The 19,390-nt window shown below is 35.9% G+C and overlaps 1 protein-coding gene across 1 annotated transcript in view; it reads left to right on the top strand.

Annotated features, from left to right (window-relative positions):
• LOC5573805 (histone acetyltransferase KAT7) overlaps positions 1-19,390 on the top strand; it is a 356,986-nt gene that overhangs the window by 288,897 nt on the left and 48,699 nt on the right. Inside the window, exon 8 of the mRNA XM_021845622.1 lies at positions 6,234-6,329. Coding sequence (XP_021701314.1) covers positions 6,234-6,329 — 96 coding nt within the window. The remainder of the gene's footprint in view (positions 1-6,233; positions 6,330-19,390) is intronic.

Below are 19,390 nucleotides of genomic sequence, written 5' to 3' on the forward strand. Positions count from 1 at the left end.
GTCATAACTTTTTTGTTTATTGGTTTACCAAATTTTTATGGTAGATAGATAATATAATGGACCGTTTTCCCTCAAAAAATTACGTTGGTATTCCGATAGGGTTTTGAGATATTTGAGTTTTTGTGTCAACAATTATGTTTTTTAATGCAAAAAAAAATTTTTTTACTGTGTGTATTTTTTTTTGAATCTTTATGTAGTTGTCTAACTTTGTTTCTTTAGTTGTCTAACAATCGAACGAACCGTTTTTGCTGTGCAGCTTTTTGAATATTTTTGAACTATTTTCACATACACACTTTTGAAAAGTTAGTCGTGACTCAACTTGAAGATTTGATATCGGAAAATGACGATTTAGATGGAACTGGAAAACTGTGCAAAGTTTCAGCTCAATAGAAAAAAATGAATTAAAAAATTTACCAAATTTAAGTGCTGTTGCTTGGAATCACTCGAATGTTTTATTTATTATGGAAATGATGAGTTAATGTAAATACCAACACATGTAGCGACGAAACATTCAAAATGATCGGCCAAATGATCGGATGATTCTTCTGTGTAAATTTATAAATTCCTGCTGAATCACTTGGCAAATTTTTTTCACTACAGTTTTTTTTGTTAGTGAAAAAACGATACATTTAGCAAAAACATAACCGCAACAAAACTCCACCAAGGCTTGCTGCGATCTCCAGGAAGTCATAAACCGTTTTATTTACTATCAAAAGCTGAGAATAAAATTAATGCGAAAACCATTCCTGGCAGCCATTACCATTATGAGTGAATCATAGATTTTAGGTTGCTCTTCTTTAGCATTGACTAAAGAGCTTATTATTTGTATATCAACAATGATTTATTCCAGAAGAAAGTAGCTTATCATTTTTAATTGATATATTCAACAAATGTTTTCAGTTAGCATATTTTCCTGACAAATGGAAAAATGCTAAGGTTGTTCCAATTTTACAACTAAACAAAAATCCTACAGAAGCTTGCTTTCCTCCATCAGTAAACTTTTTGAAAAGGTTATTTTGAACAGAATGACGGCCCACATCAACGAAAATTTAATTTTTGCCAATAAACAGTTCGGATTCCGCTATGAACATTCGACCACTCATCAACTCTTACGTGTAACAAATTTGATCCATTCCAACAAATCTGAAGGCTATTCTACTGGTCTTGCTCTTCTAGACATAGAAAAAGCATTCGACAGTGTTTGGCATGAAGGTTTGATCGTAAAATTGAAAAACATTAATTTTCCAACATACATTGTTAGAATAATTCAAAGTTATCTGTCAAATCGTACACTTCAGATAAAAAATCTTCGAGCTGTTTAGTAGAATACCTATAAGTAGATGAAAAACCGAATTTAGTACTATACCATTTAATTCCACTAGAGTTTGTATCCTTTGACAGATACGCGTATTTCGACCTCAACTGTAAGGTCGTCTTCAGTGTCGTGTACTAGACTCGACTAGTACACGACACTGAAGACGGCCTTTCAGTTCAGGTCGAAATACGCGTATCTGTCAAAGGATACAAACTCTAGTGGAATTAAATGGTATAGTACTAAATTCGGTTTTTCATCTACGTACACTTCAGGTTAATTATCAGAACTCCAAATCTGAAAGACTTCCTGTAAGAGCTGGTGTTCCCCAAGGCAGCATTTTGGGACCAATATTATACAATATTTTTACATCTGACTTACCTGAGTTACCTGAGGGATGTCAAAAATCCTTGTTTGCGGATGACACAGGCCTCTCCGCCAAAGGACGAAGCAAGCGTATCACCTGTAGTCAATTGCAAAAAAGTTTTTATATTTTTTCTTCATACTTGCAAAAATGGAAGATTTCTCCTAATGCTTCCAAAACTCAACTAATAATATTCCCACAAAACCCAAAGCTCTTTATTTGAAACCTTCAAGTAGACATGTTGTCACGATGAGAGGGGTTCCAATAAATTGGTCAGATGAAGTTAAGTATCTAGGGCTCATGCTAGATAAGAATTTAACTTTCAAAAATCACATTGAGGGCATTCAAGCCAAATGTAATAAATATGTAAAATGTCTAATGTGTTTCTAATAACACAGAACACCTAGATATAAGAAATAAATGTAATGTTTGGAATGATACTAATAAAGAAATAAAAAAAACGATGATTTATTCTTCATTAAACATAGATTGTTCTTTGATATACAGTACGAAATACATTACAAATGCATGCTGATTTTGGCCAAATTACCCTTCCGGCCAAACGGTTGCCTCCAGGTTGAATCCCTGAGGTAACAACTGGAAATTTCTGGAAAAATCTTTGGAGCAGTTTGTTCAGAAATCATTGGAGGAAACATTATAGAAATTGCTGGAGAAATTCCCTGGAAGAACTTGTAAAGCAATATCTGAAAGAGTTCCAAAATGCTTCTCTATGGTAAATCTTGGTGGATTCCTTGGAGAAATTCCTGCAAAAAATACTGAAAGGAGTTCCTGGAGCGATTGATGGATAAATTATGAATCCTTTGAATAATTTCTGGTACATTCTTGAAGTAATTGCTGAATAGATTTTTTCAGGGATACCTGAAGGAATCTTTGGAGTAAACACAGGATTGATTAACCCGTACAGGCCTGGGTGAAAGCAAAAATACTGAAACCCTCACCGCTCAGAGAATTCTTAACGGATTCAAATGATATTTTGTCAGTTCACTGACCCACATATCTAGTTTCTAAAAGTAGTCAGAGGAACTCGGTAATATTCCTGTGGCCGGAGTTATTCCGGTGGGTCTCTGGGTCAAGTCGGGTTAAAAAAGGTTTTTTTTGGGACATGCCAAGTTACCTTTTTTATTTGCAATGACAATCATTTTTATTTGTATAAATCATTAAGATCTGATATTCAACATTATAAATGAAGAGTTTTGCACCGTTTAAAATATATCGGATGTGGCCATTCAGACGTAATGCCCGAAAGAACCGGCTATGGATTCGTTGGATACTAAACCGTTTCAATGCTTGAAAAGTAGAAATCAAACGTAATTGTCCACTCAAATGCGTTCCCATAAGCTTGACACAGATGTTCAGATACAAATTGGCCTCTTTATCGTAAGTTTGAGGCGTCCCAGGACCCGAAAATGGTCATTTGTATGATTAATCAAATGCAAAACTCATAGTTATCCGATTCAATCGTTTCTCAAAAGGTTTACACTGACGCAATTTTCTTAAAATTCTGTCATATAGTGGCCACATTATAACCGATTCCGGAAATTATCAGTGTCTTGAAATTTGCCTGCCTCCAGGGGCACAAACGCACAGTACCCTAATCACCCGACCTGACCCAGTGATCCACCGGAATAACTCCGACCATATGAATATTTCCGCGTTCCTCTGTCCACTTCTAGAAACTAGATATGTATACTGACAAAAAATCATTTGAATCCATTAAGAATTCGCTGAGTGGTGAGGGTTTTATAATTTTTGCCTTCACTCAGGCCTAAACGGGTTAAAAAATATTGATGATTCTGTAGAAGAATCCCCGGAGCTGGCTGAATCTCTAAAATAGTTTTGGTGAATTCTTCTGCAGTATTTCTTGGGGAAACCCTCAAGGCCCCTCAGTGGAATGTTAGGAGGAATTCTCTCTCTGTAAGAATTCTGAGTTGAATCACTGCTTGGATGAATCACTGAAAGATTTTCTGGAGGAATCAGTGGAGGAATTCCTAGTGAAATAACTATAAGAATCACTGGAAGATTTTTGAACCTGGTTAAAATTTGTTGGTAGAAAATCCAATTCGTGTTTTTCTAAGTAAGAATTCTTGGTGGAATTTCTTAAGGACTTCCTGGAGGTATTTGAGACGAAAGTCATAGTAAAATCCCTGGAGGAATTTCTTGAGGAATCCCTGGGTTACGTTTTGAAAGAATACGTTTTATAATTCTTGTAGTAAGCCTAGATGAAATCCTTGGAACTTACTACTAGAGGAATTCCTGAAAGGTTCCTTCAAGAAATCTGGAAGATCGGTTGGATTTATTCCTGAAGGTATACCTGAAGGGTTTTTCCCGAAAGAATTTGTGGATGGAATGCGTGTATAATTTTCTGAAGGAATTGTTGATAAAATTCCCGGTAGAATCCCAGGAGAAATTTTGGTGGAATCATTAGTATAACCCATCAATCCCTGTAAGAACTTTCAAGTAGAATAACTAAAGGTCCCATAGCCATTCACATATCGATGGCTGTTCAGATTAAACACCGACAATTTTTCATTAAATATCCATTTCTTCTGCTTCATTACTACAATTATTGCCTAAAAATTTTACAAATATTTCCTTCACAACCACAGAATTCGAAAAAAAAACAATCACACATCCACTAGACTTGCCGAGATCATTCAAAACATGCGAAGTGCTACTTCAAAGAACTGCCAATCGGTCAAACTTGGGGCTGGAGTCAATATTGGTCATATCGTCTGAGCGTCTGTGGGTTGCATTAGACAAATTTGTAAACATTGGCGATGGAATCCTATGGAAATCCTTAGAGAAATCGCTCTAGGATCATTTTATATATTAATACCAGCTTGAGTAATCCGTGAAAGAATAGTTGAAAAAAAAAAAAAATCTGAGGTATTTTCCAAACATCCTTGAAGAAACCCAAAAACCTTCCTAAATGTATTTTTCACAATCCCGAGAGATTTATCAGGCACTTTCAAAAGGAATATCTTCAAAAGTTACATATATATGAAGAAGAAATTAAAAATGGGTAAATTTCACAAGGGGTTAAGAGAGAAAACTATTAGGGATAAGAAAAAAATGAAATTCTGGCTAGGGGAAGGGGTGGTAAAATGAACACCTTAAGGAGATCATCTTGTTTCTGATAGAAAAACGAGGAATTTGTATAGTTCTATCCCACAACATCAAAAACAGGGATGTTATCTATAGCTGCGACACGAATTCAGACTAAAAGAGTTGAATTTTCACAAATGTTTGTCGTTAGCAAAAAACGATGTAAGTGGGTAAAATGAACAGCTGGTGGTGTTAAAATGAACATCATGCAAAAACCGTGAACAAAACAAATATTTTTGAAAATTTTTATTGCTTTGTCGAAAGTATATCCATCAATGATTGTTACCCATTCAAAAAGACTTCTGAAGGTATCATATTTGACCTCATATCATAACGATATTCACCTCACTGAAAATCCCCAAGTCTTCCGAGCTAAAAGTTACGTCAGTTCTAATTTTCAAACGTGGTTTTCTAAAATCTTAGCTTTCGTTAATATTTTCACTTCAATTGACCTACTTAATAACTCGAACACTCTGATTTATGCTATAAAACATCCGTGCGTGATGAAAATTCATCGAAATTTGTTTTTCTCGATAAAAGGCAAAGTGTTCATTTTACCACCCCTGTTCATTTTACCACCACTTCCCCTATACTTTCTAACCAAAGGGGAAATATAGAAAATGCCTTAAACATATGCAGAGTAATTCTCTAAAGTCCCATCTGAGATGAACGCTTGAAGGAATTCCAACAAGTTCTCAGTATTATATTTGCGGTAGTTCCTTGAAAAGCTCATGAAGCAATTTTTTATGGAGAAGTTTTTGTCGGGATTCCAGGAATGAATATTTGGTGATATCTTAAAAGGTAGCCTTTGTTATTTTTTGTAGAGATTCAACAGAAATGTTCGGAAAAATTTATTGACGAACTGCTAGAAAAATCTGAAGGAAATTATCTAAAGAATTATAAAAAGGAATCCCAGTTAGTATTTTTGAAAATATGCGGAACTGTTTGCAATCTTAGAGGGTTCCGGAAAAACGCGGTAGTCTTCTTTCTTAGACTAAATTAGGGAATCTTGATTCCCAAATTGAGTTGAAAATATTCTACTTAAGTCCACCGAATCTGTATGTACTAAGGGGCCGCATCGAATTGAAGCTTATTGCTTATTTTCATACAGTTTTGATCATTGATTATTAAAAACTTGAAGTTCTAAAACGATCGAAAAGGGATTAGTAGGTTTTAAAGTACCGCTCAAAAGTACAATTGTTTAGCACACTAAATAATATTTTTCTATTGCTTAAAAACTTTCGTTGGCAGAATTTTTTTTTATACACATAACGTACTTACGATGCATACAAGGAAAAAAATATATAATTTTGCCCTTTATTGGTTTGTAGTTCATATTGCTATAGGAATTATTTTTTGATGGTCAAGAAAACCTCTCAATGATAAATAAAACAGACCTTATATTCACTTTTGTACTATTCTCGATTCCAGGAAATGGCCATCAATTCGTACGACATCGTGAGCACACTGCAAGCCCTTGGCATGATGAAATACTGGAAGGGCAAACACATCATACTGAAAAAGCAGGTGAGTAATAATGTTCTCCATTCAATATTTTCCTTAGACTTTTCGATGTTTCATATTCATTTGTGTAAATGAATCGCCTCATCATGCGGTAGGATGGATGGAAGATACCACATGATTGAGTCAACTGTTTCATTTTGCAAAACGGAGCCGCCAGCTTGATTGAGGTCATGAAGTGCTTCAATCGAGCTGGCTTCGAGCTGCTGCCGATTTGAATCCAGGTCTCTCATCCTGACCGAAAGGCACCGCTCGGTTTTTGGTAACCCACAATTGACGGGGTATTTGCTTTTTGATGATCCTGCCTGGAGGGTAGGTTGGTCAAAAGTTCGACTTTTTAATGAATTGCGTCCATTTGTGAGGGTTTATGATGGTAAAATGCATGTTTAAACTTGGTTAATGTGGCGCTCTTGTAGTTTATGGAGTTGTTTTAACGTTCGAAGAAAGATTTCGGTTGCATATTATGAGATATGTTGATTATTTATGTTGAATAAATTGGTATGCAAGTGCTTCAGGTTGATACAATTATATGCTTTTGTGGACATCATCATTTTAACTAATGTACATCATTTTATCGAACACACAGTTATATACAATAGTCAATCTTAATTACTACGCAACTACTTTTAACACACATCTTACGTAGTACCTCAAACGTCGAAGATCTACTTCGGTAGAGTAAGGTGGGGCAAAAGTTCGACCTTAGTGGTATAATCAAAGTTTCCAGGAAAACAATAGCTAAGACATATAAACGAGCTTTAATACATAGGTAGATAGTTGAGGATTTGTATAGTTATTATTATCCCCCCTTTTTCAATTTTTCACAAAGACATGACAGGTATACTCCTATCGAAATTTTATTTTTCCTGGGTAGATTGGTTGTGTAGGTACTTATCTGGTGTTAGTATTTAAGGTAGAGAGATGCGACGATTTCTTCAGTGGATACGAGTAACTGACACTGAAGAAGACTGCAAGTGGTAGTCGAAATACGCGTATCTGTCATAGATAAGCATTTAGGAGCGGAATTAACACGGTACTCCATCTACTTTTAAGTTTCTCTATTTGAGATTCTGCTCAGAGGGTTCGAACATTCATTAAAGAAACAATAGCAGTTAAAACAAAACAAATACTATACAGTGAACCTTCAACATATTGGCTATAATTTTGCTGAACAAACTTCAAAATATTTACCCATTTTAAGTTATGACAGTTTCAAAATTGATTGGCTTATTCGAACTTTTGCCCCACCGGTTTGGCAAGAGTTCGAATCTAGTGTGGGGCAATTTTCATTAAAAAATTGCCCAAAACCGGGTTAATTGTAATATACTCAAAAATAGCAGTTTTCGCAAAACTAAGTAGAAATGTAGAATTTTGGTGACAGATTTCGCAAGATCAGACAAATTTAACTTAATTTGAAGATGATATTTGGATTTTAGGCAATTTGCAATTCTTTCCGTGATTTTATACATGGCCATGGGTCGAACTTTTGCCCCGGTGATTTGAGCGTTTGGCCCAACTATGGGCCAAAAATTGTTTTCAAGCATTTATGCAAAAACTAATACACCTCAAAGCAACCTTATGATAGGCCTAGAAACGCCCTTATATAAAATATTGAAAAAGATTTTATCTTCAATTGGTTCCATGCAACGAAAGTTTGACCAAAAATTACCATATTCACGTCGGAAACCATCAAATAACCATAAATTTTCCAAATCTCAATCAATTTTTATGATATTTGAATTGAAAGTATCTTACTTAAATAGCATTTGAACCACCATGACATTTATAAGATTTGGTTTGAATTGAGCTAGAAATCTTAAAAAGAAACTCTTACCCCACTCGAACTTTTGCCCCACTTTACTCTACAAGTGGTTTCATTTCATTCAAAATAATGCCGAACGTCTTTACCTATATTATCACCAATCATGCCGTCGTCTTCGTCATAATGTCACCCGGTACATGACACAATCATCAATATTCTCGACAGTGCGCATCGTACCTTCGTGCTGTGCGTACACGAATTCTCTCTGCTCTTGGAAGTTTTCTTAAAAACTACCTAAAGCAATAAAACAGTGCTTTTCAGTGCTACACAAACAGTACTTTTCAGTGCTAAAATTAAAAACGGTACTTTTCAGTGCTACTTAAACAGTACTTTTCAGTACTATTTTTTCTACTATTGATCCCTTTACGATCCTTGTTTGGACCCGTGCCTTCAATTTTTCGTTGGACCCGTTGGCGAAAGCTAGCGGTGATAATCCTTCTTGGACACCGTCTAGGGAAAAAACCTCTCGAAGGTCACGTCTTTCTCGTTTATTAACTAAACATGGTATCAACAACTAACAAAAGGAAGGGTGAATCTCTGAATTCACTACTTCCTTCCAAAAAAGTGGGTTTTAAAACTGTCACTACACGTGGCAAGAATGGAAGAAAGGACGCTTCCCCGGAATGCGAACTTTCTTCCAAGGGTGAAATGAATAATTGTATCGAAATGAGCAATCAGTTCGATGCTCTAGACAAATTTTCCGAACACCAAATCGAAGCAGCCTCTAGCCCAGGCTCTTTGATTCAAGTGAGGAAGCAAAGAGTGCCGCCTATCGTGGTCAGTTGTTCCGAATTTGCGGGATTTAGGCAGGAGATCTTGAACTCCATTAGGGGAATCAAGGTTTCCTTCCAAATCGCAAAGAAAGGAGACTGTCGCGTTTTGCCGGAAACTCTTAAAGATCGTGAACTTCTTCTCAAACATCTTGAAGAGAAGAAGCACAAATTTTTTACTTATGACGACAAAACTGAACGTTTGTTCAAAGTTGTCTTGAAAGGTCTCTCAAGTGACTATAAATCACCTGAAGAGATCAAAAATGGAATAAATGATTTACTTGGATTTTCCCCAGTCCAAGTAATCATTATGAAAAAGAGAACCCAATCTGGCATTGGTCGGAAAGGGCTTTCTCAAGAATTTTATTTAGTTCACTTTAACAAAAAAGAACTAAATAATATTAAAGCTTTAGAAAAAGCAAAACTTTTGTTTGATGTCCGTGTGACATGGGAACATTTCCAGAAACCTGGAGGAAATTACCAGAAGCCCACTCAGTGCCGTCGGTGCCAAAAGTGGGGTCATGGTACAAAAAATTGTCGCATGGATGCTAAATGCATGATTTGTGGAGGTTCTTCTCACGCCAAGGACGTCTGTCCAGTGAAGGAAGATACCACTAAGTTCATATGCTGTAATTGCGGGGCTAACCATAAGTCCAATTTTTGGAATTGTCCTTCACGCAAAAGGGTCATTGAGGCTCGTGCCAGGCAGATGAAAGATAATATCCGTTACGATAACGGTCGTTTCCGGAATTTGCCTGGTAGAGTATCGAACAATGCTCATTTTTCAGTTAACGATCGCTTGATCATGAATCATACCCATCAGGAAGATCATAATCATGCTCATTCACAAACAAATTTTAATCCGTCGGGTAGCCGTTCGAATCTTTCAATTTCGAATGTATCTACCCACGGAAAATCCTTTGCCGATATCGTAGCAGGAAATTTGAACTCCTCCCCTGTTCGTTCCATGAGTACCCATTCTACTTGTTTCAAATCAAATGGAAAAAACCCTACCGCCACAGGTAACTCAGCTTCTTCGTCTACCGAAAATTTTAAATGGGAAATCATCAAATGGACCCACTTCAAGTGATATGTCTGCCTCAGATTTTAATTTTCTAACTGAACAATTGAATCTAATGATTGATGCAATGTTCAAAGCCACCACTATGACTGAAGCAGTCCAAGTAGGTGTAAAATTTACAAATCAAATTGTTATTGGATTACGTTTTTCTAATGGATCCAAATAATAATTTAAATATTTTAAATTGGAATGCTCGTTCTCTGAATGGTAAAGAGGACGAGCTGTTTAATTTTATTACAGCTAATAACGTGCATATAGCAGTTATTACCGAAACTTATTTAAAACCTGGATCCAAACTAAAAAAAGATCCTAACTTTTTTGTTTATCGTAATGATCGACTTGATGGGGCATGTGGGGGAGTTGCAATCATCATTCATAGGCGTATAAAACATCAACTGTTTTCGTCATTTGAAACTAAAGTTTTTGAAACTTTAGGTGTTTCTGTTGAAACACAGTTTGGTAAATATACTTTCATAGCTGCCTATTTGCCTTTTCAATGCTCTGGACAGCAAGCTAATTTGCTCAAAACTGACTTGCAAAAATTGACTCGCAATAAGTCAAAATTTTTTGTCATTGGTGACTTTAATGCCAAACATCGGTCATGGAATAATTCTCAAAGTAATTCCAACGGCAGAATTTTATTTGATGAGTGCTCTTCAGGATATTTCTCAATTCAATACCCTGATAGCCCTACATGTTTTTCCTCTTCTAGGAATCCATCTACGATTGATTTGGTCTTAACTGACTCTAGTCATCTTTGTAGTCAACTGATTACTCATGCTGATTTTGATTCTGATCATGTCCCTGTTACATTTCAAATATCCCATGAAGCGATTCTCAATCCTATCAGCTCCACTTTCATTTATTTTCGAGCCGACTGGAATATATATGAAACATTTATTGACTCTAATCTTGATGTTAATATTCCCTTACAAACAAAACTTGATATTGACAATGCTCTTGAAACTTTAACAAATTCCATTGTTGAAGCCCGGAGCATTGCAATTCCAAAATGTGAAGTAAAATTTGAATCCGTGATTATAGACGATGATCTTAAACTCTTGATCCGTCTTAAAAATGTGAGGAGAAGGCAATTTCAACGCACTCGTGATCCTGCTATGAAAATTATATGGCAGGATTTGCAGAAAGAAATCAAGAAACGTTTTGCTCAATTAAGAAATAAAAATTTTGAAAATAAGATTTCTCAATTGGACCCTGGCTCTAAGCCCTTTTGGAAATTATCTAAAATTTTGAAAAAACCTCAGAAGCCAATACCGGCATTGAAAGATGAAAACAAATTATTACTAACTAATTGTGAAAAAGCTCAAAAACTTGCTATGCAGTTTGAAAGCGCGCACAATTTTAATTTAGGACTTACTAGTCCAATTGAAAATCAAGTTACTCAGGAGTTCGAAAATATTCTCAATCAAGAGAACGTTTTCGAAAATGCCTGGGAGACTGATTTGGAAGAAGTGAGAACTATTATTAAAAAATTCAAAAATATGAAAGCTCCTGGTGATGATGGAATTTTCTACATCCTCATCAAGAAACTTCCAGAAAGTAGCTTATCATTTTTAGTTGATATATTTAACAAATGTTTTCAATTAGCATATTTTCCTGACAAATGGAAAAATGCTAAGGTTGTTCCAATTTTAAAACCAGAAAAAAATCCCGCAGAAGCTTCTAGCTATCGTCCAATCAGTTTGCTATCCTCCATCAGTAAACTTTTTGAAAAGGTTATTTTGAACAGAATGATGGCCCACATCAACGAAAATTCAATTTTTGCCAATGAACAGTTCGGATTCCGCCATGGACATTCGACCACTCATCAACTTTTACGTGTAACAAATTTGATCCGTTCCAACAAATCTGAAGGCTATTCTACTGGTCTTGCTCTTCTAGACATAGAAAAAGCATTCGACAGTGTTTGGCATGAAGGTTTGATTGTAAAATTAAAAAACTTTAATTTTCCAACATACATTGTTAGAATAATTCAAAGTTATCTGTCAAATCGTACACTTCAGGTTAATTATCAGAACTCCAGATCTGAAAGACTTCCTGTAAGAGCTGGTGTTCCCCAAGGCAGCATTTTGGGACCAATATTATACAATATTTTCACATCTGACTTACCTGAGTTACCTCAGGGATGTCAAAAATCTTTGTTTGCGGATGACACAGGCCTCTCCGCCAAAGGACGAAGCTTGCGTGTCATCTGTAGTCGATTGCAAAAAAGTTTGGATATTTTTTCTTCATACTTGCAAAAATGGAAGGTTTCTCCTAATGCTTCCAAAACTCAACTAATAATATTCCCACATAAACCAAAAGCTCTTTATTTGAAACCTTCAAGTAGACATGTTGTCACGATGAGAGGGGTTCCAATAAATTGGTCAGATGAAGTTAAGTATCTAGGGCTCATGCTAGATAAGAATTTAACTTTCAAAAATCACATTGAGGGCATTCAAGCCAAATGTAATAAATATGTAAAGTGTCTCTATCCCCTTATTAATAGAAAATCAAAGCTTTGTCTTAAGAACAAGCTTTTGATATTCAAACAAATTTTCAGGCCAGCCATGTTGTATGCTGTACCAATATGGACTAGCTGTTGTAATACCAGGAAGAAAGCTCTGCAGAGAATTCAAAATAAAATTTTGAAAATGATTCTGAGACTTCCTCCCTGGTATAGTACCAATGAGTTACATAGAATATCCAATGTTGAAACATTGGAACAAATGTCAAATAAAATAATTAATAATTTCAGGCAAAAATCGTTACAATCTTCTATTGCCACGATTAATGCGTTATATGTTTAGGTTAAGTTAGGTTAAGTATATTAAAAACTTTTTTTTCCTCTTATAAGCAGGTGAAATCAACTCACCTGTAAAAAATCTGAACTGCTACGGCAAATGAAATGTAATATGTTGTTAACAAAATGTTAATGAAATCTTAAATTTGTTTTACCAAATTAGGATGATAGTGTTGTCTAATAACACAGAACACCTAGATATAAGAAATGAATGTAATGTTTGGAATGATACTAATAAAGAAATTAAAAAAAAAAAAAAAAAAAAAAAAAAAAAAAAAAAAAAAAAAAAAAAAAAAAAAAAAAAAAAAAAAAAAAAAAAAAAAAAAAAATTCTCGACGCCACTGAAGTTGGTGGTGCTGCAGTGTCGTTCTACGCATTATTGTCCCATGTTCCAGAATCTCTCTCTCTCTTCTTGGCATTACATCCTCATTGTAACAGGCTTGCTTCTCAGCTTAATGTTCAATGAGCACTTCTACAGTACGCATTGAACATTAGCTTTCTCAGAGACTCAGCGAAATTTTTAGTTCAATCTAGAACAGATGTCGACCAAAACGTTAAACTTCCAACTATAATTTAAATGATATACACTCCCGTGCATAATTTCAGGTTCACCCACTAAAAACACACACAAAAGGGTTCAGTCCATATCTCTGACATTACACGTCCAATTGAAACTCTCTGAGCCGCATTCGAAAGGCAAAGAGTTATTCTCTTCTTTTCCAAAAACATTTTTTGAATTTTGTGTACTAAATTTTCCCTTAAAGTTGTGATATTTTTCAAAAAACACACTGAAAAAAACATAGCTATTTTCCTCAGCATTGTATCGATCAAAATTTTAAAACAAGGTGTCATTAGAATCGTAATCTTATATTCTTTGAAGAGCACTAATGAATTTTTTGCGGAAAAATCTGGAAAGTATTCAAAACCAACGAAACAGTCAGTCAAGTCATTGAGCAAAAGTTAAAAGTTTGGGTTCACCCCTCAGTATGGTGTATCGTGCAAAAGTTTGGGTTCACCTGAACTTACTTAAATCTGTGAAATCTCAAACCAATCATGTACGGGCCATTATTTGCGCTCAAAAAAGCTTTACACTATTAAAATCGGTTGAAAAATGGCAGAGATATTGACAAAAATGATGTGCGTGCGGCTCAGGTGAACCCAAACTTTTGCACGATCACTTGACTGACTGTTTCATTGATTTTTCCGCCAAAATTTCGTGACGTCTCTCCAAAGAATATAAGATTACGATTGTAATGACACTTTGGTATAAAATTTTGGTCGACTTAATGCTGAGGAAATTACATATGATTTTTAGGTGCCTTTTTTGAAAGTAAAATTTTAGTATACAAAATTAAAAAAATGTTTTTGGAAAAATACATACGAAGTAAGAATAGCTCTTTGCCTTTCAAATGCGGCTTAGAGAGTTTGAATTGAACGTTCAAGCACAGAGATATGGACAGAACACTTTCGTATGTTTTTGAGGGGGTGAACCCAAACTTTTGTAGGGACTGTACGTAATATATCCATTTGGCTAAACTAATTCGTGCCAAACGTATAAGCTCTACAAATAGTGTGAATGTAGTCAAGATACCAAAATGACAGATATAGACAAATTTGGTAGACTTAAATTTTCCATAAATTTGTCGATCAATTGAAATCAAGGTTGAAAATGAATTACAAAAATGATTCTGAGGAATGGCTTTCTGGCGAATGGTACATTCTGGGTTTTGTGCCAAATGTCAATGTCAATCACATATTCCATAAAAGATTTTTTTGAATTCTAGAGTGATGAAATATTCAAAAGATTTCAAGGTGTATATTAAATTACGACCTACTAGTCAAGACTAATCCGTTGATTGACAAGAATTGAGACAAATTCCTTGAGTAAGGAAAAGAGAAAGACTTGTTTTTCAGAAAAATTGAATTGTATAAGATCATGTTTGGAATATGAAATTTTTCCGAAAATTAGTTTAAAGCTTTATTTCATAATACATAAAGGTAAATGGAACATGAGGTCATTATTAAATAAAATCTGTTAAAATATTACTCAGAGTTCTTCATGAGTTTTTAAGCAACTTTCTCTCCTAATAATAGAACATGTTTTTATAATGTGGATAATTTACAGACGGATGCACTTCCATATGATATTTCTCAAGAATGACAATTAATCATTGTAAATGATAGGGGAGAAGATTCATCAAGAATCATTTTGCAATTCCATTTTATAGGTAAAATTACCGACAAAGGATGTTGGCAGGCTTTCAAACTTGTTTTAAGACTCACACTTTAAATGTTTTCGAACTTTTTAATCTCTTCTTGAAACGAATGAATTAGCTTCACCAAGCCCGCCCAATCTTTTGAAGCGCGGGTTCAATCATAGATAGAATATTGTAACCTAAAACTTGTTGGCGCACAACCATCTCAAATATTTTGAACATTTTCGTAGAAACAATTATCAGTTACTGGAAATATTCTGATCAAATTTCTTTTTTGAAATAATACCTAAATTTACAGCTTATAACTCACGTTTGCTTATTACTGTAATGAAATTTTGTAATAAAAAATCTGCTTGGGATTCGTAGGTATAAATTCCTTGAAAATCACACCTTAAGAAAATAATTGATAATAATGAATATTTTTTTAACTTATCTGCATTACTAGCGTTGAGTTTGTTATAAAGTCATTTTTTACATGAATCAATCAAATATAACATCAAGCTTTCGTTTGGGGTAAAAATTTCTCTGATTTACCAACCTGTGACGACTTCCTTCGGAAGGGAAGTAAAGCCGTTGGTCCCGAGATGAACTAGCCCAGGGCTAAAAATCTCGTTAATAAAGAAAGAAAAAAAACCTGTTGTAGAGGATTACGTGAATACCATAGCAAAGATCTCGCAAAAATCTTGCTCAAAGTTATGTGCCAATATTTCTGGAATCCGAGGAATTGTCCATTGGAATCTTGTTCTGTAGAATTATTTCTGGATTGTTCAAATTGTTGATCATTCTTTGAAAATTTCTCCCAAGATTTCGTAAAAATTGTAACTGTGACTATTCATATTCTGTGTATTTTGGCGCCCCCTTAAGGCTGGCGCCCTTGGCGGGTGTCAACCTGGCCAACCGCACGCTACGTCACTGCTAGAATGCCGTGAAAAGTGTACTGCGATCTGTCATGCTTGGGTACCTTTTGCACTACCGAGGGACCGTACTAGAAGTGGTACCCAATCTGAGCCCGAGTGGGACGGACCTGTTCAAATTATGAGCCTCGCTATTTGTATTTGTTCACAAGATTTGCTTTAAAAGGATACTGGTCGCACTGGCTTTTGTATCGTCTAGGTTATCGACTGAAAAACAACGGGGCAGTCTCAAATGAGCTGTCACGTCCTGTCCTAGGTTGGCATCATGGCATAAAAATTAACAAGGCAGGCTCTTCACTGCTGTAAACATCATGTTTGATTGTATACACTTGACGTCACTCATATCGTACCATATAGCATCCGGACCACTAGATCATTTTTTTCGCAAATTTGTTCGAGGAGGATAGGAATGACGCCGTGAAATAGCTGTCAGTTTCCGGAATATATCACTTTCTCAATATAGTACACCGTGGATTGGCATAATATACGCCGAGTTCTAAAATTTTGGAATATCTTATCGCCTTTAGTTTCTGGATGCATGCATCAGAGAGATTTCGTAATGTTTTTCGAATTTATTTTATTTTATATTTGTGCGTTGCAAAACTATACATAAAAATATACTTTTTATTGGTAAAAAGTCAAAATCGACAAAGAGTAACATAGGACATCTATGCGTTGAACAGCAGTGCAGTTCACGTGTTCTTGGCCGCCAGAAGCGCATGTGGTGGATGGAGCCCAACCTAAATGATGACGAGAAGCTAGTCGCCACAGCGTGAGAGACCACGTTGCGTTGGTAGGTGCAGGGTAATATTAGTCATTCCATTTGGCTGCAGAACATAAGTATAACAGCAGCAGCAGCAGAAAGGCACAAGTGCCTGGAAATGTGACTCGATAAAATTATGTCAATAATGGCACAGTGCCACATTTGCAAACATTGATAATTATGATTCTTGAACCGGGGGCTCTTCGCAGGTCCAGAAACGCACACCCGAGTAACGGTAATAAATTGATCATCCTTCAGAAGTCAATTTAAATTGCGGAAATGTCAACGAACTGCCCTGGACAATTTATCATCTTTCTGCGGCAGGGCGTTTCGTTGTGTCTTCAATCAGTTGGAAAGACAGACCGAGTTCATCGTACATGTAATGACCATTGAAATGGAATGACAAAACCTTGAACTCTGCGCTGCCACTTATGATACCTTACGCTATCAATTTGTTAAAGAACCCAATTAGCAAATTATCGCCGGAGATCGTTCCGAGATGGAAAGATGCTCCGCTGATGATGGCTTGTCGATGCCCGGCAGAACATGTTTTATGGGCAGCTGTTCTCAAAACTCTAATGCAAATCAGCCGAAATGGTTGTACTGCTCTTGTTGAGATCTGTTATCTGTCAGGTTTACCGATTAACTTGTCGTTTCGTTGTTGATTCTGGCTGTCTCTGCACTCGGGAGAAGTGTGTAACGAAGAGGCGCTAACTGTTTTCTGTTCAACATCTTTCGGAGTCCGATTCTTAAGGTGAAGATGAATCAAAGCCAAAGTTCAAATTTTCAAGAGCACGGATCTGGAGAGCCAAGCATCCGTTTAAGCTGAAAACTTAATCGATTGGTCACCAGCTGGTGATGACCAATCGATTAGGTTTTCAGCTCAAATGGATGTTTGGTTCTCCAGATCCGTGCTCTTGAAAATTTGAACTTTGGCTTCGATTCATCTTCACCTTAATGTTTTGTCATACATGAAAAAGTAATGATTTCGAAAGTGCCTTTTTAGTTTTTATTTAAATACTTCTTCTTCTTCTTGGCACTACGTTCTCATTGGGACCAAGCCTGATTCTCAGCTTAGTGTTCAATGAGCACTTCCACAGTTAATAACTGATAGCTTTCTTTGCCAAAGTTGCCAGTTTCGTATTCGTATATCGTGTGACATGTACGATGATACTCTATGCCCAGAGAAGTCAAGAAAATTTCTATCACGAAAAGATCCTGGACCGACCGGGATTTGAACCCAGACACCTTCAGCATGGCTATGCTTCGTAACCGCGGACCTTATCACTAAGCATAAGGTCTCTTCTTCCATGCCTTATACGAGTGAAATAAATTGTATAGTTTACTGTACGAGAAGAATGAATCGAACTTGAATACTTACAGGGTTTTCATGCTTGTACTGAAGTCCTAAGCTAAATATTGTTAATATTGAAAAGTATCATTTCGCGTTTTAATAAAAACAATACAGTAACAAAAGTACGAATCGTATAAACAAATTGTGATAAAATTTTATTGATCAGTAGGACAAATATTGGTATGTATCGCATTGTGCAATGTAATTTCACAAAAATCGAATGCTCGTGTGAATGGTTTATGTCAGACTATGACTTATAATTAGTCGATGAAGTACAAATTCGAACAAACACGGTAAACACAGAGCATCACTTAATGGGAAACCGCAACCTACCATACAAATAATTGCATACAAGAATATATCTGATTGATAGTGACACCAAGGAAGTCCTTCGTCAAAGCATTCGATTGCAGCCATGTCTGAGCACATACACGATCGATGTATGACAGGCAGAACCTGGTAATTTGGCACTGTGGCCATCGATCGACACACCCGATCCTGTACTAATGACACCGATGCAACAGGTCGAGGAACTCTTGATATCGAGATACGATCGACAAAAAATAACGAGAACTCCAAACAGAACGATAAATTGGTCGTAAATTAGGAGCGAATTTTCGGAGGATGGCAACTGGCGGCCCGCTGCCAGGTTGTTCTTCGGTAATGAATTGTGTACACTGGGTGGAATCCGATCAAGGTATTTTATTATTATCACCAACGTGGAACGATCTTAATACCAGTAGTATCTTGATTCGACGATCTTAAACCTACAGGATAGGTAAATTATGTCCGTTTGGGTTGCAACGTTGGGAGTTGAAAAAATGCATTACATTATAACAAACATCGACAAAACAAACATCGTATATTATTGAAATTACTTTCAACTAAGGGTAGAAATGAAGAATAATATATATATATATATATTTTTTTCATCAGTGCACATCTTAAACTTGTGCTGTGCGTACAAATATTCTTTCTGCTCTCGAATGTTTTTTAAACTACCTAAAGCAATAAAACAGTACTTTTCAGTGCTAAAAAACAGCACTTCTCAGTACCTACTATTTTTTCTACAATTGATCCCTTTTTGATCCTTGTTTGCACCCGTGCCTTCGATTTTTCTTTGGACCCGTTAGCGAAAGCTAGCGGTGGTAATCCCGATTGGACACTGTCCTGGGGAAAAAAAACCTCTCGAAGGTCACGCCTTTTTTCGTTCATTCACTAAACATGGTTGCAACTAAGAACAAAAGGGAGGGTGAAACTCTAAATTCATAACTTCCTTCCATAAAAGTGAGTTTTTAAACTGTCACAAAACGTGGCAAGAATGAAAAAATCGCTTTCTTCCAA

This window comes from Aedes aegypti, chromosome 2 (genome assembly GCF_002204515.2).
Source record: "Aedes aegypti strain LVP_AGWG chromosome 2, AaegL5.0 Primary Assembly, whole genome shotgun sequence".
Classification (NCBI taxonomy): domain Eukaryota; kingdom Metazoa; phylum Arthropoda; class Insecta; order Diptera; family Culicidae; genus Aedes; species Aedes aegypti.